The sequence below is a fragment of the Bactrocera latifrons genome, unplaced genomic scaffold (genome assembly GCF_001853355.1).
Source record: "Bactrocera latifrons isolate USDA-ARS-PBARC rearing strain unplaced genomic scaffold, ASM185335v1 scaffold_63, whole genome shotgun sequence".
Lineage (NCBI taxonomy): Eukaryota > Metazoa > Arthropoda > Insecta > Diptera > Tephritidae > Bactrocera > Bactrocera latifrons.
Window position 1 is genome coordinate 626,740 of NW_017537301.1, and position 25,037 is coordinate 651,776.

General features: G+C 34.0%; 5 protein-coding genes across 6 annotated transcripts in view; 1 reads left to right on the forward strand and 4 right to left on the reverse strand.

Moving 5' to 3' along the window:
- LOC108975293 (tubby-related protein 4) overlaps positions 1-3,580 on the reverse strand; it is a 17,285-nt gene extending 13,705 nt beyond the window's left edge. The window contains exons 1-2 of the mRNA XM_018943670.1: positions 3,277-3,580; positions 1,375-1,560 (exon numbers count right to left, since the gene is read on the reverse strand). Coding sequence (XP_018799215.1) covers positions 1,375-1,470 — 96 coding nt within the window. The 5' untranslated portion in view covers positions 1,471-1,560; positions 3,277-3,580. The remainder of the gene's footprint in view (positions 1-1,374; positions 1,561-3,276) is intronic.
- Positions 3,581-4,620: 1,040 nt separating this feature from the next.
- LOC108975236 (protein suppressor of variegation 3-7-like) lies at positions 4,621-6,089 on the reverse strand. The gene is made up of 3 exons (XM_018943586.1): positions 5,965-6,089; positions 5,494-5,886; positions 4,621-5,431 (listed from the first exon to the last, which is right to left on the reverse strand). The coding sequence occupies exons 1-3, from the start codon at positions 5,997-5,999 to the stop codon at positions 4,822-4,824; spliced, it is 1,038 nt and encodes a 345-aa protein (XP_018799131.1). The 5' UTR covers positions 6,000-6,089; the 3' UTR covers positions 4,621-4,821.
- Positions 6,090-6,539: 450 nt separating this feature from the next.
- Positions 6,540-9,984, forward strand: LOC108975223 (programmed cell death 6-interacting protein). The gene is made up of 7 exons (XM_018943571.1): positions 6,540-6,933; positions 7,252-7,370; positions 7,433-7,714; positions 7,778-8,727; positions 8,805-9,444; positions 9,506-9,700; positions 9,765-9,984. Exons 1-7 carry the CDS (start codon positions 6,722-6,724, stop codon positions 9,881-9,883), a joined length of 2,517 nt encoding a protein of 838 aa, XP_018799116.1. The 5' UTR covers positions 6,540-6,721; the 3' UTR covers positions 9,884-9,984.
- Positions 9,985-10,197: 213 nt separating this feature from the next.
- On the reverse strand, positions 10,198-11,672 carry LOC108975241 (HSPB1-associated protein 1). The gene is made up of 3 exons (XM_018943591.1): positions 11,069-11,672; positions 10,644-11,007; positions 10,198-10,578 (listed from the first exon to the last, which is right to left on the reverse strand). The coding sequence occupies exons 1-3, from the start codon at positions 11,548-11,550 to the stop codon at positions 10,198-10,200; spliced, it is 1,227 nt and encodes a 408-aa protein (XP_018799136.1). The 5' UTR covers positions 11,551-11,672.
- A 612-nt stretch (positions 11,673-12,284) lies between these two features.
- LOC108975232 lies at positions 12,285-22,430 on the reverse strand. 2 transcript variants are annotated; one of them, XM_018943581.1, is made up of 5 exons: positions 21,955-22,430; positions 21,566-21,840; positions 14,178-14,486; positions 13,921-14,110; positions 12,285-13,830 (listed from the first exon to the last, which is right to left on the reverse strand). In XM_018943581.1, the coding sequence occupies exons 2-5, from the start codon at positions 21,601-21,603 to the stop codon at positions 13,456-13,458; spliced, it is 912 nt and encodes a 303-aa protein (XP_018799126.1). In that variant the 5' UTR covers positions 21,604-21,840; positions 21,955-22,430; the 3' UTR covers positions 12,285-13,455. The 2 variants fall into 2 exon arrangements, with proteins under 2 accessions (XP_018799126.1, XP_018799125.1); XM_018943580.1 differs by lacking the exon at positions 21,955-22,430 and having other exon boundaries at positions 21,566-21,915.
- Positions 22,431-25,037: the final 2,607 nt, after the last annotated feature.

Genomic DNA, 25,037 nt, shown 5'->3' on the forward strand with positions numbered 1-25,037 from the left:
TTATAACAACGCTAGGAAATGCAATGTGGGAAAGAAGATTAAGATAATAAGTGATGGCTACGTTTATGATTTAAAATATATTGAAGAATTTTTGTAATATTTTGATTACTTGTAATGATGACAGTTGGGTTACACAAAAAATTTAAAAATATAGAAGACAGCTTTGGTCGAGATATTTCATCTTTGCGCTCAAGCCATTTGGAATTATCAATGAAACTTCTTATGGTATGGTTTCCTTACTTTCTTCCCGCTAGCAGCTGCGACAAATATTATTTTAGGGGAAACCCATTTTTAGCGCGTGTTCTGCAAACGAACAGTGCCGTTATAGTAGCTCTCTTTTGATCATAACCAGCGGAGATCGGATTCATCTAAAGAAGTTCCTAGTGTGACCAACTCGTCCGCTTTTCGTGTATATGGTTACTTTCTATATCCTCATACAATAGATCACCACATACCCTCTTTATACCAAGTACTTCCTCTTGCAAGATAMTTCTTGAGCTTTGTAATCGGATAGAGAGGGAGATTTCGTTACCATTGGAGCATACACCTCTTTTCCATTCACGTCTAGAGGCTATCCTCAACCAGAAGAGGCTACTGAAATCTAATCTTTGGATGATATACTATAGTCTGATTTACTAGCTTGTTCAGGATGAYACTATGTCAAAATATTTCTTATTCCAACATTCTGATTGTGGCTTAAACAGTTACAAATGTTACAAACAGAGTAATGTGTTCGAATTCGATTAATACCACCTATATCTTACTAACTATTTGAGTAATTTAAATGAAATTCCTTTAAACATCCCATTTGACAATGCAAAAGTGTTAACATCACAAACATATACCACACTCCTCACATGTTTTTAATTTTTGGAGCRTTTAATGTTCGGCTCCACCCGAACCTAATCTTTCTTCATCTGGCTCTTGAAAATTTAGCGAAACAACTAAAAATGTCATTCAGCTAACGAATACATAGCCTATCCCTCCCAAACGTCAACYTCACCTTCGCGCGGTACCCCCTGTTCACTACGAACGAGGCTCTGACGACCGAGTAAAAGCGGTATAACCTTAGCATCTGCGTGGAGGAAATTCSTACGCCACTGCCTGCCTAAAGGCGAAACCGGCAACCCCGTAACTAGGCTCGGATACAGAAGGCTGATCATTTACTCATCTTAAACCCTCTGATTACCGAAATCGAAATAAACAAAGCTGGAATTTGTTTATTGAGGCCCTATGTTCCATCTAGGAACTACGGGAAAATATATATATGTATATACTAATAATGTCCTCGTATATTAGTTAAGCGAGGGACTTGACCTGTTTCCAATTGGGAGTTCAAAAATTGTGCATATTATTGTGTTCAGTTGAGCTTACCTCTGGAATATCATCAGGAACTTTACCCATCCATGAGAGCGACAGTATTGTGCAATCACATTTTGTATTCACACTCGGTTCGAAATGCAGATGCATCCTGCCAAATCTATTGAAATAGTGTTATGCCTTAAGCTTGCGACGGACTAAATCCACTTTCATTAGCGTTAACGGAAAATTAGTTCAAAACTGCAAAAACACATAATAATTTCATGAGTAATGCAGCATTATTTTTTATTTAATTATTCGTTTTAATTTATTATATAATAAATAGTTTTATAAAATATAATAGATTTGCATTGCATTGAGTGCTTCCGGGATTCTTGAGCGGCCTTGATAATTTTTAATTCAAAAACTAAATTTTCAATTTATGAATTTAGTTTTAAAATCAGAATTAAAAAAAAAATTAAGTTTGAAAACTTTTTTTAAACTCAAAATTTTAGTTCTTAAGCATCTTGGGCAAAGAGTTGTGAAAAGAAATATTTACATATTTCCAGCTGAAACACTATATTTAAAAGCTATTGAATATAAATTAGTAAATAATGTGGAGTTAGTTGCAATTATATTAAAAGAAAGCATTCTTTTTCAAAAGATAGCCAAAATGGTGGAAYGCAAGCGAAAAAATATTTAAATTTTAACAATTCCGTTTTTTAATTGTTAATTAAAAACTTTGTTTTATTTCCATTCCGGTATTTAAAATTAAAAATGTCGGTTTTAGTTTTTAATCCGATTTTTGGGACAATCATGATTTTTTTCAATCGCTGTTTGGTAATAAAAACTCATTTATTTTTAATTTTTTACTTCGCTTTATGGGATTATAAATTTAGAAATTATCTTTAAATACGATTTTCGTGATAATAAAAAATAAAATCAAATGTTAACTTACTTATTTATTAATTAATTTTTTTGCAACCCAGCTCTTAAGACAAACTTCTTGTGTTTTTTTTTTTCTATTTTAACAATTTATTTTAATTAATTAAACAAATCGCTCTATTAAATGGAACTCAAATATTATGTTTTTTTTTCACCTGTAAGTTCAGCAAACTAGCACATAAAAAAATTGTTATGAAYTAGCTTTCAGTACTTGGTTTTGTCCACAAATTAATTTTCGACTTTTTAATAATAATTTTTATTAAGTAAATTATGTTTTTCCTAACACATATATTTGGAGATGTCAAGCTCTCGAACCAACACTATTATTCTCTAATATGCCAAATTTATGCTAATTAAGTAACAAATTTTTTATTAGCCAACGCTGCAGCTGGTGCTGGTGGCGCCAAATCAAAGTTAAAAGGGTCGGAAAGCATGCTTATAAATGTAAGTGTACACGTATCTATTTGAATTTCATATATTAAGTCAGAAATTAGGAAGTTTGAACATTTGCTCGAACTTGCACATACAAATAACACATTTATATAATTTTAAAAGAATATTTTGTAAACACTTTATTTAGGTTATATGTATATAAAGTTATGAAAAAAGAGCAATATTATATAAGTAGTATGAACAAACGTATTTTTTACAAATTGACGGTAAGTTTAACAAACACGAAATTGACATTGAACGTACAAAGCTATGAATACATGTATGYAGCTTGTATTTATATAATGCTGTTGTGCTGTTATTTAGTGAGGGTTTAGTTCATTGTATAATTTTAGTACATGAGAAGGTGTAACACAGTGGTCGAGTCGACAATATCTAAAGGTGTTAAAATGATTCAAATACTTTTTCTAGTACTAACCACTTACGTACGTATGTACATACACATTATGTGTATTACATATACAGTATATAAGCATGTTACAAAAAGTTTCCTAATACATGCATAAGAATGCATTAATGCATAGGCATACACACAAGCAAACACTTTAAAGGACACATTTCATATAACTAAATTAAACTTACCTAATTTTTATGGAATTTGCGCTTTCTAGTAGTTGTGTTTTCACTTTAAGTTTTTATGCATTTCAAATGCATACAAAATCTAATTGTATTWTCATTTAATGTCTGAATGCAAAAGGCCCATTTTGTATGAAGAAAATTCAATAACTACATCCTAGTGTATGTAAGTATGTGAGTACACATGAGTGTTGGGTTATTTATGCACAAGAACCGTTTTATGTTTGTACAAAACTCGCCACTCTCAATCCGTTTTGAAAAGGATGACGGATCCGCTTAGGCTTGTCTACACGAGGCCAAACTTCAAAAGACACTGACATCGTCGCTATTTTATTTTAACCATTTAATCCACCACACCTACTACAAATGTACTATGTACAATTGCCATTGATGCTATTGTTAACTATGGGGATGGGAGCACGCTTGCGCACTGCAGATATAAACACAAGAGTCAATGTTTGTAGGAAATGCTGTGTTATAATTTCCTATTTATGTATGTATGTAATATGTATGAATTTAGCTATTCCTTATCACTGTTAAACTGGTAAAGTGTCAAGTGTTGGCATTTTCATATTTTATTCGTTGTAAATTGAGCTTCTGTTGGAGGAAATTTGAAAAATCGATTTTCACTCTGAAGTCTTGAAAATATGTTAAGGCTTAAAAAATTGCATTTTCACATATAATTACAATATTTAAATATTTGAATTTATGTAAAACTACGACACAACGTACTATATCAATTAATTCACGTATGCAAGTATACCCCAGTATGGAGATTATCTTAATAATTAATCATTGTGACACATTTCTTTATTATTTTATCATTTTTTCCCACATAATCATACTATTAAATGTATAAATCATGTAAAATGTATTTAAATRCCAACATTCGAACCGTTACATTATTCATGACTGTCATTCCGATACTGTAGCTCTTAAGCTTTCCTATTTTCAATTAGAAGCAAATGTCAAGCTTGCTTACTGAGCTTTTATCATTTTTTTTTTTATTTATCAGCATTTTTAAACAATAATGTAATATTTTTTATTTTATTTTATTAGAAAATAACATATTAGGTATGTATGAACTTAAATTGAAAATTTGTTATTCTCGCCGTAGGGAACCACATTGTACTATATATACTGATTTGAAGGAATACTGTGCGGTTGCCGGATACTTAAAAGACATTTTTTATTTGAATAAAAGATTGCACTAAAACTTGTTTTTTTTATTTACTTGGTTCTCTTCAATTAATGCAGACAGATACAATTTCTTTATCATATAGTTTAACTTGTCATCAATGGAGCTTTTAAAAACTTTTTTTCATGCAAAAAATTAGAARGTTCAACATGTGTATGTATGTACAGTTTTATTATACGCATATTCAATTAATTTTTGAAAATAATATATTTTGTATTACGAATTTTTCGTAAAGTTATATGAGCGATGTCTTTCTTACTAAATCATACTCACAACTTAATAGAAAAATATATAAGCTGTTTTTGTTTTTAGTAACCTACGCATATAAAATATTACTTAGGTATCTATTATTTTCAACTTAGAGCTTCGTAATGATGTCCACTATTGTCCGTCGTGTGATGCGCTGCAGTTCCATGTACCATTGTCGTTACTGGTTGATTTATAACGTATGTATTACTTACGGCTCCCGGATCGGATGACACAACAACAGCAGTAGCAGTCGTTCCACCAACTGCCGAGGTATTGGCCTCATTTTCGGTAAGTGCACGCAATTCTAACTCACATATTAATTGTGATACACGCATTTTAGTTTCGGCTATCAGTTTCGGAGATAACGCTTTAACACTGGAACTAACGCTTTCAAAAAATAAATCAACGTGATTTTTTTCTTTTTTCGGGGATTGTTGTCCCGGTGTTCCCATAAGTTCTCGAAATGAATCCATGAGATCGTTCTTATCTTTTTGTATCTGCATGAGCAGTTTCATTCGTTCCTTTTTAACACCGGCCTTTTTCGGGCTTCCGCGTAATTTCTCTTGTTTTAATGCTGCATTCGCAGGTAGGGGATCAGTATGGCCGTCAGCAGATGTAATTTCTTGTTTCAAAACGGTTTCTTCTGTATATTGGTCGCCTGGCGCAGATTCCGCTTGAACAAATTGAAACGCTGTTTCGGCTTCAGGTTCCGCTCTGTAAAATATACAAAAGCATATTAGGGAAAGAGAAAATTKTATTACTTTTTGGTAACATACTCCTCAATAAATTCGTCAGTTGTGTCAGCGCCAAGTTCGGAAGCATCTTGGGAAGATGCAAGAGACGAATTAAACTTCTTGCGTTGTTGATAGTATTTGCTACGTTCCTGTCGAATGCTTAGATTCTGTCGTGCAGCACCTTCTCCTTTGCTTACGAGAATTTCCAAGTTGCGTACATGTTTTGTAGTTCGTTCGTGACGTTGTAGGTGGCAGCGGTTGCAATCTAAGCGACATTGACATGCTCGGCAAAACGGTTTATTGGGATCATCTTCACAACGTGTAAGCCACGGATTAAAGATATTCAGCCATTTCTGGCAAAACTTCTGGGTGTATTTTGGTTTACTTTGATGTTCCTGTTTTATGGATTTGCTTGTTTTCATTTTTGTCTCTTTCCTATCAAGAAATATTAATGACAGTTGGTTAAAGTTAGATTTATTGYTACAAGAAACATGAAAATATGCACAAACTTACCAATCCAAATCTGAAGAATCGTCAGTAAAACTCATACCGAAATCTAAAATATTATTTGTTAGTTATTATTTTATTAATTAGTTATAGTGCTGTATTTATTATAAAATCTGTGCGCGTCTTCTAAAATAACCCACAACGGTTGCCATATTTTTAAAATTGAGAAATTAAGATTCTAAGTCAGTATTAAAAAATTTTATTTACCGTGTTATCTAATGAATTATTTGTTTAATTGKTAAAATATTTTTTTATAATTTATTAATACATGACAAATTAAAGTTAAATTAATACATAACTTCAATATCTTACTTCGAGAAAATCTTTAAGTTTACCAACACTATAACTACAGCTGCTCGCTATTGTGAATACATTTAGAAAATGTCAAAATATTCAGTAATAGAATGATCAGTAAAATAATTGGAATTATTAAAAGAATTAACTCTTGAAATGTTAAAGTAAAGTAAAAGGAAAAAATATTACTAAATTTAAACTTTGAGGAATAAAAATCTAATGATAGTTATGTCAAAATTTTATATTTTAGAGCAATGCATTCGGTCTGGCCATACACCATATTGCCGTATGAAAATCAAAATAGTAGAAAACAAAGATGATAAACCGGGTAGAAGGGAGATAAGCAAATAAAATGTGAAACATACTGGAGGAAGAATTTAAGTCGTCATCCATTAGTCAATTTGCAAACATMGAAAAAAGTTGAAAAGTTTTTCAATACATATTTCTTTCGTCGATAAGAAATTGTGAAATGTCTAGAATACTTGCTGTGCCACCCAAGAAGCCGGCTGAGGTCGACATCATTAAACCGCTAAATAATCTCATTCAAAGCACCTATAGTGGAGCAAGTACCGAGGAAAAGGCCAAATACTCGGATGCTGTAAATGAATTCTCAAAACAACGCAACACAGCRATATGGAAGTTTTTCGAAAAATATGAATCTTCCCTCGAGGTAGTTTATGCGTAAGTATCTAAATAAATTAAATGTGTAATCGGAGAATACCAGTATTTGTCTATATGTATGTGTTGAATAAATTAATTGAAGTTCTTAAGTACCTATGAGCGATTTTGACCACAACAAAAATGAGTCATGATTTCTTTTATAACTCTTGATATTTGACAATACATATATAAAAAATAGTATACGCAAAGTACAATGAACTAAATAGGCACACAATTGTTTATAAGCGGGTAAATAATTGTAAAGTTGACTTGCTTACGCATATCAATTTTGTAGCAGCGCACACAATTTAATCGCTATAATTGTTTGCACTCTTATAGTTACTATGATCAAATATGCTCTTTGGAAACCAAAATTCCTGTAAATGAGCTTCAAATTCCTTTTAAATGGAAGGATGCATTTGACAAAGGCTCAATTTTTGGCGGCCGCATAAGTTTGAGTAAGTCTAATTTAACAAAATCTAACTATTGATATTTATATTTTACATTTATACAATTTTAGCACATACATCGCTGCTATACGAAAAGGTATGTGTGCTCTTCAATATTGCTTCATTACAGAGTAATGTGGCAGCAGCACAGGCGTTGGATAGTGACGAAGGCTTAAAGCTTGCACTGAAGTTGCTTCAGCAAAGTGCAGGTATATTTCAGTATCTTAAAAGTGCTACACCCGCCGCCATACCATCTGAACCTACCCCAGATTTGAGTCAGGACACATTGATTTGTTTGCAAGCATTGATGGTGGCGCAGGCCCAAGAGGTTTTCATTTTAAAAGCCATCAAAGGTAACAAAACTATGAGCCTTTTTAAGCTCTGTTTATATATATGTATTTTTTTTYCAATTTCAGATAATATGAAAGATCAAATTATTGCTAAGCTTTGTTGCCAGTGCGAGGAATTCTATGCTGATGTATTGCGTGCCATGCAAAAGGAGAGCGTGCGCAATATTTGGGAAAAAGAATGGATTCCTGCTATTGCAGGAAAACAGGCAGGCTTTCACGCTCTTACATACCTATATCAGAGTTTGGCATGTCGCGCAGCGAAGCGTATTGGAGAGGAAATTGCGCGCTTGCGTTCGGCTGTTGAGTTATTTAAAGCGGCTCAAACACGTTCTGGGAATGCTACCTACCTTGATGAGTACTTTAGTCGTGCTAGGCGAAACCTAGAGGAATCAACAAAGGACAATGAGTTCATCTACAATGAAATGATACCGGATGTAAATTCTTTGCCATCACCCGGAAAAGCGCAGCTTGCTAAGGCGTTGCCATTGACTTCACCATTAGCGGTTAACTTTAGGGATATATTCTCAGAATTAGTACCAGTTGAGTTACATCGTGCATTGACTGCATCCGACATGCGTAAAAATGAAATTGTGAATGGAGAAATAATGAAGCTTCGTGAGGCCACCCAGACCTTAAATGGCGTACTAGCTAGTTTGAATTTACCAGCAGCTATTGAGACCACCGACGCCGGTAGTGGTCTACCACCTTCACTGCGTGAAAAGGCTATTGATGTTCGTAACAAAGGCGGTATCGAGAGTATAAATACTTATCTAAAGGAACTGCCTGAGTTATTGCAACGTAATCGAGAAATATTGGACGAAACAGAACGTTTATTAGATGAAGAACGTGATTCTGACAATCAATTGCGAAACCAATTCAAGCAAAAGTGGACTCGAATTCCCTCTGATAAGCTTACAGAAATGTTCCGGACAAACGCGAAAAAATATCGTGAAGTAATCACAAATGCTATTGAAGCAGACAAAATTGTGCGTCAAAAATTCGAAACTAATCACAAGGTACGGAGTTTTCGAAAATAATTTCACCAATAATTTTATTGACTTATATGTTATATATTTATTAATTTTCTATTTAGGGCATAGAATTGCTTTCGATGGCTCCGGAGCAAATACAGGAAGCAATGCCCGCATCTGGAGGTAGCGTCGATCAGAACTGCAGTAGTGTGCAAAGATTGAAGAGCCTCATGGAAGCCGTGGAAACTATAAAAGCTGAACGTGATTCCATAGAATTGGAGCTAAAGTCTGCTTCATTTAATATGAAGGATGAATTTTTGTCATCATTGCAAAAGGATGGCGCTATAGACGAGCCAGCAATATCACTCTCCCGTATCGGGCAAGTTTTGAATCCACTGCAATCGCAGGTAAAGGAAAGTGTAGAACGTCAGACCACACTGATTAGTGACATTCAGCAAGCACACGAGCAATTCGCTTCTGAAACCGGTAGTTGTGGTAGTTCACGCGATAAGCTCTATCAAGAATTGGCAACCGCCTATGACAGTTTTATTGAGTTGCTGGGCAATTTGAAAGAAGGCACTAAATTCTATAATGACTTGACTGAACTACTGGTGGTATTCCAAAATAAAATATCCGATTTTTGTTTTGCGCGTAAAACCGAAAAGGAAGAACTTTTAAAGGACTTGACAACTGAGTCTAGTCGCCCGGCAATTGGTCCAACACCAACTTTACCATCACATTATTCGTCTACGTCAGGAAATGGTATTTTGTTCATTATATTTTCTTTGCTTTATTTTTTTAATATATATTTTTTATTAAATAGATGTAAGTCCATCCAGTTCAACATCCTCCGTTCCGGACGCTCCAGCACATTCGGTCGGAAATGTGCCCTACCCATATCAAATGCAAGGCATGCCGATGCCATATGGTGCCACATCGAACGTTCCATATCCAACATACGTTCCGCCACCAATGCCACAAGGATTTAATCCGTATGCAACGCTGCCTTACCCAGGAAGTATGTATTACTAAACCTATGTTTAGTGCTTACAGACACTAAATATTTTTTTGTCTTAACATAGCGCCTTATCAGTATAGCGGTTTCCCACAAGGTCCTCAGCCCGGACACTATGGCACTTATCCTGGCAGCTTTGCTCATCAACAGGGTGGCTATCCTAATCAAAAACCTCCAGGATTTTAAAATGTGCGGTGCACACTCTGAATCTCTTTCACAACTTCAATGCCTTGTACGTTTTTATTTTATTATTTGCCTAAATCGGTGGAAGGGAGTAGTTTTTATAATTGTAAAGTTTTGCACTTGAATTCACTTATCGAAATTATTTAGTATTATAGTCCAAGTTTACTGAAAATTTTGCAAAAATACATATTTACTCGTACACATACATAAATATATATGAAAATGAAATATTGGAAGCATTAATTAATAAAAAATAAATAATGTTATCTGAAATGCATTTTTATTACAAATTSTAGTTAAAATATATTATATATAGATTACTGTCCATTGCGCCTAAAAAACTCCATTTTGATTTGTTCTATAACTGACGGTGCACACACACTGTTTAACAGCGCTCTTTTAACATTACATAAAGGATTCGAATTCTGTGCATCGTTTGTTTGTGTTGCACTGAAACGTTTCGCATTCTGTTTAAGTAAAATTTCATAATCATTACTTTGCATTGGTGACACCCTTTCTATCATGCCTTCCGGCAAATCTTGAATTAGTTTTTCAGCTTCCTGTTCGCTTAAATATTGATAAGGATGTGGAGTTGCACTAAGTTTGCGCGATTTCGGTGCCGAACAATCCGTTTTTAAATTCTTGTACAAGTATTCTAAAATTTCAAATATTTCGGAATCACTTTCAATCTCATTCAACTGCAAAAAAATTCCAAAGTTACACATTGCTTTTATTTRTTTATTTAAATAAGAAAAATATTTACCTGGTTAGGGTTTAGAATATAATTTTGTTCTTCCCTACTTCCGCTTTGTACAAAGCGCTCAATTAATATTTTAACAATGCACTCTTTTAATTGTTCTTCTATGTCATTTTCTAAAGGAATCCAATAATTAATGCTATATGACACATCTACTGCTTCCACATAATGCCACCAATGTCTGGGCACGATTAAAACGTCATTCGCATTTAATATACATCGGTAGACTGAATCATGCAACTCTGATAAGCGCTCATGCTCTTTCGGATTTGGTGCATACAGATTTTCTTCGCAGTAAACACTAGACTCTTCATAAGGTACTCTTGTGCAAGAGAGAGGTGTGTTAGGGGGAAAAAGTACCCATGACTTTCTGTGTAATAAGTGATGTGTTTCACATTAATTAGTTTGAATATATTTTTTTATAATCTTACCTTCCATAAACTTGCACGACTATATTACATCCATAAGTATCGTAGTGGCAAGGAGTATTCGTTTGTTTAGAGCAYAACCAATAATTACACTCGTTTGTAGTTTCGCTAAAACCTAACCTAGAAAAGTCAATACCCTCYTTAAGCGCATTTGGCAAATTGTTCATTCTTTGATAATTCAAACCAATCCAAAATTTATCAGTCGAAGTCTTTTGCTTCTCTAAAAATTCTGACAAACTCATTCGTATGGATTCTCTACAGCGTTCCCAGTGTGGCGTATTGTTGCCTTGATTACAAGGCATTACCTCGAATTCCGTCAATGAATTCACTTCTCTATCGTAATTTGCACACCATTCCTCCAGCGATTGTTCAAAACACTTCCAATTCATTTTAAAATTGCGAAGTACAAACGGTTTCCGGGCATTTAAAATCAGTGTACGTAATTTATGTGCTTTCGTATCAAGGTCAAGTGGAGTTTGCGCCATAGTATTTACCGTAAAATGACTTGTGTTTAATATTAATGAAAGTAAATTGAGTTTTACACCAGTTYCTATTACTATTTGTTTAACTTTATACCCTTATAAATTGATAAACGTATTAATTTAGAAATGCTTTTTGCTACTAAAGTAGGATACAAGCGGATATAATTTCATTGCTATTATCTGTCATTTCCAAGCAGACTTGCCACTTAAATGAATACAATCCAAATAGCTTTAAATTTGGATTGAAAATTTGTATTTTTTGAGATCGCAAATAATTTTTTTATTGTTTTAATTCAAAGTTATTAAAATAGGTATAACAGTTAATTTAGGCTTTTAATTCTTACATAATTAAAATAATAACGCATTATGGGCAACACTACATTGTTCTTCTTTCGTATATTATATTTTTCATTGATAAAAAAAGTGTATGTATGTATTTCTCTGTTAGGAAAGCRCATACATATATTTATATAATGAAGAAAGTATTATTGCAAGAAATTAGTTAAATGAATATGGGAAAATAATAGTCAGATCCGTTTCACTACTTTCAGCAATTTCCATAATTGCGAACACAAACATAAGTATCAGGGATTTATATCTGATATATATATTAATAATTGTTTAGAGATTTGCAATAAAAAAYGACCACCACCACCAAATTAAAAAATGACCACCAGTAGAGGAAAACTTCAAGGATTCTAAAAAGGTTTGTATTAAGAGAGCTTATTAAAACGAAATACATTTGATTGATGTTTATTGATTATATTTATGTATAGATTGCAATGTACATTAAAATGATATACTTAAAAATATCAGTGCGTAGAATTGACATCGTATAGACTTATCTAGTTGTGTAATACCTGCTTTAACCATATGCTTTATAATTAAAAGTACAAAAATATCTTTTGAGATTATGAGCTAAATATTCAGATATACTTTAGTTGTCTTAATAGTTTAATATCGGTTCTTTAACACAATACCTGGTCAAGCATTAAGTGCAATATATTAATCAGACAATGTGAAAATTACCGTTAATATTATAATTAGAATGTATATATGATAAGTAACCATAAGTATCATATAATCAAGTATATGATAAGTAACCTGTTTACTTCGTAGGACTGGCTACCGTTTTATGTAATTATGTAGTTTGTATGCCAAAAATGACCTTGCCTRTGTAAGGTTTAATGTTTATATATTTTTATTAAATTTGTTGTGAGTAAAATTTTATTATTTAAGCTCCTATTACTTGTATAACCTTTATGTGCATAAAGCAACGTATGTATGTATACTTACATATTTATGAATGAAATATAAATTCCTAAATTGTATGCTAAATTGTATTTAACACTTGTAGAGCATACATATGTGTTTTAAACACAAAAACAAACTTCGAATACAAAAAGTCATTATTTTAGTTTAATTTTTTTTTTGCAAATGTGTGTATTTATTAAGTTGCATACAGCGTTTGCTTAGTAAATAATTAATTTTAAAATTTTATTTTTAACTAGAAGTTTAATATACCATTTACGAAGTAAGAATAAAATAGTAATTACCAGTTCTTTAAGAAGTTCTTCAGTACAATTCATTGGTCAGTCTCTTTTGATATTTTGGAAAGTAAATCTTAAGTTGAGACTTCTAAAACTGTTTGGAAAAGAAATACCACCACCGATTTCCTTATCTAAAAAAGTACAATGAATTCGATATGGAACTTTTTGTGCATTACTTAATTTTTAASTTATTGTTGTTGTTATCTTATTCGTAGTTTATAACGCTTCAAATACGCATATGTATAGTATGTGTACATATGCCTTTGTGACCAGGATTTGTATATAGTTGAACCATTATTCCTCAAATATTGCAGCTTGGTTCAAACAGAACATAAAAATAACAAAAATATTATTGTCTTTATAACACTATATTCTTATAATTTATAGCTCTATGTTGGTTTTCTTTTATAACATAGAAGCCCTTCGGCTTGCCGTTGCCCGAAAAATACCGATTAAAACTGTTTTTCTTAACTGCTGCAGTGGGCGCATAATATGAGGGTGATTTATGCTTCAGAGATTTTTTATAATTCGATTTATACGATTTTTCAATGCTGTCATTTTCCCAGGGTTTTTGAAAATGCGAAAATCTCTTGAAGTTGATAACATATTTTTTGCCGTTGACATCAGTGAGTGGCAGTGGCTGTTTGTTTCCGAGAATCTTTTGCAACACAGGCAGGTTCCAGTGGTAGATACGTCCCGGTTTGCCATTAGAGTTAAACGGAAAGGTCGACACCTGAGCAAATCGGTTKTTTTCGTGAATAAAATACATAATAATTGTCTATTTAATTATAATTATTACCAAAGACTTTATTCTATCACTTACATTCGTTTTTTGTGAGTTGTCAGTTATACTATTGTCTTCACCTTTTGGATTTGTGTAATAAACAAAATTTGGTGGCAGTTTTATAATGAACATATGCGAATCATCTGGAGACGAGTGACGCCTTGATTCCACAGCTAGACGCTTTCTATGGTGGCTGTTTGGGGCTTTCACTTTGGTAAAACCAAGTTTTCTAAAAAAAGATTTTTAGTTACATACTTTATATACATATGTATATAAATAATATAATTTTAACTCACTTCAGCATCTTCTTATTTAACGTATGCGAATTTGTGGGCAACATCTTAGAAGTATCTGAGTCATGCGTTATAACAGTATCGGCGTTAAAACGTCGCTCCATCGATTGTTGTCCATAAAGACGAGCTAATCCATTATTTTTCGTCGCCTTAGAATTGCTTCTTAATCGCGATTTACTTTTGTTTTTAGTAAACCAATTTTGGAGTACATATGCCGCTGGTTGAGTCGATTTTGCGATTTCAGCTCTCTTACTGCTGTTCACATCAGTTTCACATTGTGCGAAATTGTTGAAAAATGCTACACAGCATAAGCTAAAAGAATTAATTTGGAATAATATTTTACATTATATGTAAGTTCTTGGTTTTATAAAACATAATACAAAAATATTTACTGGAGTTTAATATACTATAAATGTTGCTTATAATTGTAATTACAGTAAAGTTTGTTCTATAGAGCTTGTCTTCTATATCCATACATGTATGTATATTTTAGATTCTTGTAACAAGTTGCTACCGAGTATTATAGTTTTGTTCCTCTAACGGTTGCACGTAACACCTAAAACTAATCGAGATAGTTATATGGCCGCTGTGAAAATTGAACGATTTCCACAAAATTTAGTGGGTAGCATTCTGCTTACATTCTTATGTTACAGTGTGAAAATAGGCGAAATCGGACTACAACCATGTCTACTTCTCATACGAGTATAGTACAATTTTCAATTTCACTCGATTCGTTTCCACAGTTTCCACTACATAAATCAAGAAGGAATTAATATAAGGGGATAAAACTTTCTACGACTAATGTCTTTAGTGTGTGCCACCTTGTGAACAAAAATTGTTCAAATCCAATAAAATCTTTTTAAGCCGGTACTCGGTACCTAATAATTAYACTCCGATACCTATAGTTGACTTTCAAATGTTGGCCGCGACTACATCTCAGTTGGTCTATCCGTTGAAATTGAACTTAATGACTCGTAGGAGCATTTCGACTGGTACCTGACGAATGCCACGCGTGATGTTTTGCTCCAAGGCTTGAATTGAAGCGAGATTCTCCGCATAGACTTTAGATTTACATATCGGTTTAACGGTGTGATATCAAACGATCTTGGTGGCCAATCGACTGGCTCAAAACGGGAAATTAACTGTTCAMMGAAGTGTTCTCTCAATAAATCCATTCATTGATGYAGTGGGAAGTGAGGTTGTCTTGTTGAAGCGAAATGTCGCAGAGTTCACGAGCATCAATTTCAGGCATTAAATAGTCAGTCTTGCACTAGCTATTTTTGGACGCTTTTAATTTAAGATCTCGACGTTCCATTCGTCAGTCCGAGCTGCTGCTAATGGCGTCGAATCGACTCTCCAAACTCGTAATAAAGTTGAACGAACACGTTGTTCAGACGTAAGTCTTTCCATGATGACATGCAAAACAATACTCAACAAAAAAGCATGACAGCTGAGTAGTATCAAGCGAGCTTCCTATTGAAGTACCTCTACTTGGATTACCCATTATTTAAATAGACGTTTGTTATATATATGTATACAAGTATGTGTCGGAGATTTGTAGTCTAGTTCATTTAGTTTTACAACGTTGGTGCTACTTAAAGTCGTAAAACATCATAGCAACATTTTCCGAAATTTGTTTTCGGAAACWTTTAGGTTTACCCGCATAGTAACAGCGCTGAATCGCTTTTGGCCCATCTCTAGATTTAATTTCCATTTAAATAATAAGTATGAACTGCAATAGTAAATCTACTTAATCGATTTGATGAACTGCAAATGGCATGGTTCTAGTTCGGTGCCTTTGTAAATGCCGCTACTCTTAAAAACACACACACATATATATATGTAACTATGTATATACAACCACAAATGCATGCAATTGGCAATATATTTCTATTTAACAAATTATCAACGACCGCTGCTGGCACATACCCAACATCAAGAATTCTTAGATGCAATAATAATGAAATACCTTTCGACGTGCTCAGCATACATACCTACACATACACACACACACACGTACACAAAGATATTTACGTGCAGTTCTATGTAGGTGCATGGGTAGAAGTCTATGTAGTTCCAGAAATGCAAGCGATAAAAAGTGGGAACTTCAAATGAATTAAGCAATAAGAAGAAAAGGATAGTGGAACAAAAGAAAAACAAGTTCGCTAGTAAAGACACGGAGCAGAAATCTACATATATACACACGTATATAAAATTTACATAGTTTCATWCATACATATGCACGTTCTCACATTAGACTAGTCACTAGTGTTAGTTCTGGCAGTTGACTAGTAAACGGTGCTCTGCTGCTGTTAGAACTCGTCACTTATGAAAACCTATGTTCCATATTTATAAACCATTTTTATTAAAAAATTTTGTTGGAAATATTTAATTTATTAACTTTTGTCTGTTTTGGTTAAATATTTTTCAGTGGTTCCCAGATACTAGAAGTTTGGGATCACGTCTAATAGGGGAACGAGAATATATTGCTGGACTAAATGTTACTAACTCTTTTAGTTGTCAGAAATGTGGTGCCCACTCTATAGAGAGCATCCATAATAAATATTAAAAAAGAAAAATTATAAATTCGATATCGGAGTCGCTTAATACGTTATAGAGTCACTGAATTCGATAACATGATTATTACTTTTCAAGCTCTCTTGCTTATACTCGATTTTGATTGTTTAAGGTGTTTACGGGTTTCAAAAAATCTATTTTTTATTGTCTTATTAAATTCTAAAACGCCTCTAGAATATTGCCCTAAAATTTCAAGTTGGTACGAGTTTTCGTAGAAACATCCTTGAGAACTTGTGCGCTTAGGACTAGCTAGGCTAAGTGCGTCGTTTTTAAACGCGTTTTTCTCGAAACTGTGTTTTTGACTACTACTCAATCGATCTTCATGAAATTTTACACAGCTCTTTGAGATACAGTTTTTAAAGACGTGTGCTCCTTAAAAATTTGATAGGGTCGAATCGAACAAACAACTGGCATAAATATAAAGACTAGTGCAATTCAATAGGCCTGAAGTGCCAACATATTCATCTATTCTAATGTAATGTTTTGGTTTCTCAAATATATAATTTTCCAACAAACAAATGTTTTACAATAAAATAGTACCAAATAGCAGGCATCTTCAATACACTTTAGCAAAGCTTATTCACTCAGAAATCGATTGCCCTAATGTATTTTTGGCCACATATAGGAATATATACCTGAATGTGGGAAGACTTTTCGCCTCGATGCAAAATTTATAAATGCACAAACATATATTTTTTGTGAACTYAAACATATCTATGTCGGTATCCATGCATAAACGAGTATGTACATATGTTTGTATGTATAGAAGGCATCGCACCACCACTGCAGCAGTGAATAGTAATAAATTGTGTGTGCTTTAAAAGAATAAACAAAATTTTTGCATTGTTAAGTCAACAACACAGGTATGGGCACACATGGGCGCTGGCCTACGCTTTTCATACGCCGCTGTTATGTACGAGTATTTACCTAGAATATGAAAGAGAATATCAGCATAATTTTTATTTTTGACAAGCCACCATATTTTGTAATTTATGTTGCGATTTGGACTTGAACCACAGCTGAGATGTTCAAAACGCTGATGAACAAACAAAAAAGCACAATGCAAAGTACATACATACATATAAGTATGCATTAGCCGATTCCCGTTGTTAATGAGTGGAAAAAGTTAGTGACTTAAAAAAGGGTTTCTTTGTTGTATTTTTAAAGACTTGATTTGAAAAGGGACTGACTTGATATCATGGAAATATAACTAGTCTCTTACAATTTTTAGTAAATCTCGAAAGTTATTAAAATTCATGAGGAAACAGAAATAAGCCTTGAAATAATTAATTTTGAATCTTTAATAACTTTTGAACGGCAATACCAAATCAATTCCATTTCTTATAAATATAAGAGAAGAGATATTTTTTTAAAATAATAGTTACTGTGACTGCGGCTACGCTGGCTAGGTCATGTCAGCTCTGAGAGTACCCACCGGGGGAAGCAGAGGAAGTCCTCCTCTCCGTTGGAAAGACCAGGTGGAGAAGGACCTGGCTACACTTGTAATCTCTAATTGGCGCTAAACAGCCWAAAAGAAGAACGACTGGCGCGCTTTTGTAAACTCGGCTATAACCTATAAACCTATAACCTACTTTTGCATATTAAGGAAAATGTAGAAAACTGAAAAGTGGAGGGCATTCCTATTATTATTAGAAGGAGAAGATTTTTTGAGGTATCTATAAACCAATTTTTCATAATATAAACTGAAATAAATAAAATTAATTCTTTTGACCCACCCTTATATATATATATAGATACATAAGTATACATATGCTCCAACGGAGTACTTCATCGAATATTAATAAGTGCTTAACAATGGACAAAATGTTATAAATAAAATATAAAATGAATACAAAAGGATAACATCAATGTATCGACATGAATAGATAATTGTTGCTGTCGACTTCCACACGGGAGCATCCAAAGGACACACAGTACATGCATACTTATATTTATATATGCTTATGCATTAATTTATTCATATATATACTTGTTGTGTGGTATTTGCCAAGAAATTTCGGTTCTACATAAGGAGACAAAGACATTTATGATGAGCTCACACACATGTACATACGCACAACTGGCTGCATGTTGTTATATATTATTTCAAAATTTTCGCAGTTCATAAACCAAGAAAGGAGTAGGAGTGGTTGCACGCAAGGAATTTTTGTGGAATAAAAGAGCACCACTTAAATTCAATGATAATATTTCAATTCAGCAACATTTTAACTCTCTTCTCCTCCATTAGTCAATGGCGTGTGCTTTAATTATTTGTATCACATGATCCCTTGGCTGGTTGGTTTATGGTCAAAATGCAACAAGAAGTTTGTCTTTTGTAATTCAATAACTCAGACAGCTTGAAATGTTTTACTTGATGACTAATAGTTTCTAAAGACCGCCTTYAGACAGTAATGCCACTTGCCTTTCTCAACTTAATATGCATGTGTAAGGACACATATATGTACATATGTATGTACGTATGATGCATTCCTTTGTGATGAGTTAGTTGCTGTAAACCTGATTTGGAATTAGCGATGCGCTGTAGAGGCGTGTTCTTTTATCGCATTAAGGGATTTCGAGATCATAGGCAGTTTGTATTAGTAAAACTGGTGTTAAAATACGAAAAATAACCTATGTAAGGTTTCTAACTAAGGAAACTCCGATATTCTGTATTTAATTACACAAATTGATTGAGGCTAATGGCGTCGTAATAGCTTTTTGCTATATTTCGCCCCATAAAAGTCTCAGTGTTAAGGAGACAAACAGCCTATATGTAAAAAATAGTACATCAAAACTGCCATAGCTCTTTAGATTTCKCAAATAATATTAAAAATTAGAACTCGAAGAACTTTCTTTTTTTATTTTTCACAAACTTTTACGAACATTTTTTAAATATTCATATTCCAATAAGTTTAGGATTCCTTTATCCCTAGAACCAACATTTTATCAGAGACTTTTGGATATTAACAGTTTGTTTCTTGCCAACTTTAAAAGAGTACCCACACAGATTTTGAATAAAAAATATATGTACATCACACAAAGTTCTGGAGATTTCTCAAAGTAATACCACTATTTTGAACTTTAAAAAATATATATTTATAAAACTACATTGTACAGGATTTCTAAATATCTGGTAGCAAATTTTATTAGAGACGGATTCAGTTTTTAATTTTTTCTTGCGAATAAAAACGCCTCAGTAACTATTAAGTTGTATCTGATGCGGCATAGTTCGGGATTACAGATTTTGACTTTGATGAAATACCAAGTGGKACTTTATTGTCATTCATTGTACATGTTTTATTACATTATTTTAAGATGAAATAAATTCTTTTACAGTACTTCTGTTTAATTTATCTTCATAAATCGATCTGCGTTTCCAGAAACTCCAAAGAAATGACGTTAAGCGTGAATTTAACGAAATTCTTTTGTGAATCGTATGGGCACTTAATGGACAAATAATTCGGATTTGCTGAACATAGGAGACTTCGAGTTTTTGACTAAAGCACGATAAAGTATAGGGTTTTATTTACTTACTGCCTAGTAGCTTAGCCTTTTCGGGTTATAGGTAAAGTTAAAAGTACTTTTTTAAAAACAAYTGACGACTAGCACACTTTAGACTATATAAGAGACACCCGTTACAAAAAAGGTGACTTTTAGGGTTTAAAGAAGAAATATCAAGAATATCGTTAACTTCCCCTGCACCGAAGCTTTTTGTCATTTTGTCATTTAGTTTCTATGGCATCTATGTAGCTTCTTTAGGAGAGAAGGGCGAGTTTTCGATCGATATCTCAAAAATTGTAGGACTAGTTCGCGTTATACAGATGGTTGGACGGACAGACATTAGAYTAGATTAGATAAGTAAATGAGGATTCCTCCGCTATCTAGAGTTCCAATTCYAATATAATGCTAGGTGCTATTGAGGTGATGTGATCCCTATTTGAAAACATGAAYCCAAGAGCCTTTATCCTGCATCTAAAAACTGCTGTAGAGTCGATTAGCAGGTGTTTTGGGGTTTTGGGCTCCAACTTGCACAACAGGCAACTCGCTTAAGAAGCTAGGCCTAKGTTAAATAAGTGCGACAAGTAGCATGAATTTGTCTCTTGGGAATTTAATTACATGTTTAAACCTTTTAAGGTTGCAACGACCCATTAGCAACTTGGCATTTCACATACCTAGGAGAGGCAGCTCTTTTATGGTGTCGAGACAAAACGCAATGAAAGGTTCCGTTGTACATGGTAATGTTGATCATCGATGCTGCAGAGCGAGCAAGCTCACCAGCCAGTTCATTCCATTCATATACCTTTGTGACTTAGCACCCAAATAAGTTGCGGACAGACATACCGAAACTGTTTAATCGAGCAAGCACGTCACACTGATCATTTACATATACATCTAATGGGAACTCCGACGTTTTTGTCGGGGTGTTACAAACTTTGAAGCTGAACGGTCTGAAATCTTTCTCTACTTCAATAGAGAATACATTTTTTTTTCATTATTTGAGATAATTTTAAGCAGAAAATACCTTCTCATCGCCAGACTCTTATTAAACAAAATAAAATAATCSGGTATTTGACTGCAAATAAATTAACGTAATAACGTAAAATTATTAGAGGAAATAAAATACTTTCATATTCAACGAATAAATGAGCATGTGTTAATTTGTACAAACGATAATTTCCTTAAGCTATGGTTCTTTCAATTAACAAAAAAAAAAAAAAAAAGAACAGAAGTACTTTGTTGGGCTTTTAAATGAACTTAAGTTACGGTAATCGGAAACCATCCCACAAGCCTTTTATGTCTTTTATTATGCCTACCTTGCAACAAATATGTTAACTTGCAACATTTTCATCATCTAAGTTGAACGAACTCTTTTACAAATAACATATGTACATATGTATGTGTATTACAGTCTTTATTCTACACCGCACAAGCCTTGGCACAAGCGATGAAGTTATCAGACAGCAAATTTGTCTATTGTGGTCAAATGAATTTATTTATTGTTATTGCTGTCGCACAAGCGCACGCCCACATGTACGCCGATAAAAAATAAGTACGGAATAATATACTTGGCGCTACGCAACCTTTTCCACTAAAAATGTTTTATAATTAATTTTTATGAAAAATTAGTTTAAAAAAATTATTTTTTCGAACACTTTAAGTTGTTAACAATTTTGGATTATTTAATTTTTTGCAAATTAATTACAATAATTAACAGTCACAACCCGTTGCACTAATTTTTAGAATATATGCATTCGTAATTTAATTTTTTTTTCGGGCTGAGCTATAGCATGTTCTTAAGTAAACAGTAYCGAGTTCATATTTGAATGGCGGGCAGTCAATTGTTTTCCAAAGTACCGCACAAAACGCACGCGAAAAGTCGCCTCCGAGCGGTCAAATGGCAACGAAATGAACGTGATCGACTACAGCGGCAGCAGCTTGAAGCTTCTTGTACTAAAAGAACGCCAATGAATTTATTTAAATGCAACTACTCGGCACATATGGCTGTGAGTTGTGTGTGTAAGTATTGTTCTGCTATATCAGACACTATGTGAAGCACTAGTACCGCTGCCAAAAAATACACTGTGGACCGGCTAGAAGTGTGCAGACTGCGCAAACGCCACAAAAAACCACTCGCACACGATAAAATCTCGGCAAAGACTGAATTGATGGCGGCGAGTCGTCACTGGATTTTAGCAGTCACCCATTGCAACATTTATACTCTACTCCGTCATTCTTGGCCATCTTGTTATCATGCGGCTTAAAGGTTGAGGAATACTATGTGTAAGGAATAGTGGATAATAAAAAAGAATAAGTTCGCAATTGATGTGCTGCACGAGTGTTTCGGTGCGGCGCATTGTTGTGCGGTGTGTGGTGTGAGGTGTCGTGTTGTGGTGTGTGCTGTGGTTTGGTTTAGAAAACGTCTTAAAATACATATTGAATGGCATGTGCAGCAAGTATTTATACAACCTCTAGGAAAAGCTGAGTAGTAGCCGAGACAAAATAACTAACCCTACCAATAAATTATATGGTGCCCAGTAGTCGGTAGGAAATTTAAGTGACAATGAAGTAATTTTTATGCCCTAAACTGGATGGGCAAAGTTTGTCACTAAAATCTGTAATACCCAGAATGAAAAAACGTTTTCTCTTCTTCTTTATTGTCGTAGACAGCGCTTACGCGGTTATAGCTGAGTTTACAACAGTCGTTCTTCCTTTTCGCTGTTTTGCGCCAATTAGAGATTCCTAGCGTGGGAAAGTCCTTTTCCAACAGAGTGGAGGTCTCCTCTTTCAAAGCTGGAGTGTTCTCTTTCATCCGGACAACATGAACTAGCCAGCCCAGCCGCTGTCTCTCGATTTTCTGAACTATGTCAAAGTCGTAGTATAACTCGTACATCTCATCCATCGTTCCATCGATTGCGATATTCGCCCTTGSCAATGCGCAAAGAACCAGAAATCTTCCGCAGAATATTTCTCTCGAAAATTCGTAACACCGACTTCTCAGATGCTGTCATTGTGCATGCCTCCGCACCAAATAGAAGGACGGGAAAGTTGAAGGATACATGAACCGTTCCCACGACAGTCGGGTCTACGTAACCGGAACGGACCCGGATTTTTAACCGACCAGGAGCTGTCAACTCGGCAGAATTCTGCCGCTACAACAGCAACAACAACACGAGAAAGTTGAGTGACTAGTAGAGTTTGATCTTTGTTCGTCGAAAGAGGACTTTACTTCTTAGTTATTCTTAAGTTATTCTGCGTTGGATTTTGACTGCCAATAGCGACGTGGGAGCAGGTTGCGAGTGCGCCGACTGTTTGTTTGATGACAGGAGATGTTTGTTTTAGACAACGTAGACCATATATAGYGGGACGAGCTGATCCGTTTTTCCAAGCCTATCTGTCTGCCTGCCTGTCTACATATGCGTGCACTAGCCCTTTTGGAGACATTGATCTGAAATTTTGCACACGCTCCTTTCTCCTCAATACTCATTTCTTGGAACTGCCGATATCAGGCCACGGTAGGAAATAGCTGCCGTTCAAATTGCCGATAAAAATCAAGGCCTTATATTAAAAACTTTATTATTTAACAAGACGAACTGATTGGTACATGTTATTATAYAAGCCAACTCTAAAATCTCCGAACAAATTGTTCAGATCGGATGTCTATAGCATAAAATTGTTATACAAACTGATCGATAAAWATCAAAATAACTTTCTTTTTATACCCTTTTTTGCTGAAAAAACTCAACTGAAAAGGACAGTCGAAATTCGGTGCAGAAGAAATTAGTTAAAAAATACCCGAAATCGCGGCAACCGAGAGACAGAATTTGAGTATTAGAGGTTTTGGCAAAAATGCAAAAATTTCGAGTTATATTAGAAAATAACCAATATATTGGAAAACACGAATCGGGCGTCTGTTGTTTTGGACGCATATCACAAAATTTTTGTTCGAAACCACATTTTACCTGAAGAATTCGAATTGTTTATGGAGGATAGAGGAGAATACCAGTCACTTTTTGTAAGAGAGTTGTTACCTATGCGGGCATTGTTTATCTTCATATATTGTATTATTGGTATCCTTGCTGCTGTCAGTTTTAGGACGGTTCACTTCAATTGTTCGGATAGTTTGCGGCATTTGTCTTTCTTACGGTGGTAAAGTAAATGTTTTTAAAAAATCGAGCGGAGAGTCAAAATTGCTAATGAATAGTGCCGCTTACGTTAAATTTCTTGTATTATCGCCTCCTATAGGCTCCTGGGCCACCGCTTAATAAAATTTTCCATTTTATAACCCCCGGCTGGCCTTTAGTTCTTTCATTGAATTTTGTTTTTTCGGTATTGGTCTATTGTTACGAATCTAGGATTGACAGGCTTTATACCCCAAAACATTTAACAAAATGTGTTGAGTCGATCCGTAAGATATGTTGAGGTCCCTTGCTATCTCTCTTATGATAACATGGCGGTATAGCCGTGATTCGATTAGAAATACAAAACTTCATGCAAGCTCCTCCTTAAAATATTTCATCAGACAAACTTTTCGTGTGGAAAACAAACAGTTGCCAAACACACTTCAATTTCCATATGGAGATCAAACTGTACACGGATATAAAAATAACGTTGTACCAATTTTGAAGAAAAGCTTTTATCAATACGGTTTGCGCATGTTGTTGCATGGACCAGGTCGGGTAATTGTGGATATGATAGTTATAACCGTATCAATTTTCCATTAATTTGGTATTGGTTTGAAAACTCATAGGTTATTTTAAAACAATTAAGAGTAGATTGGTATTAAGT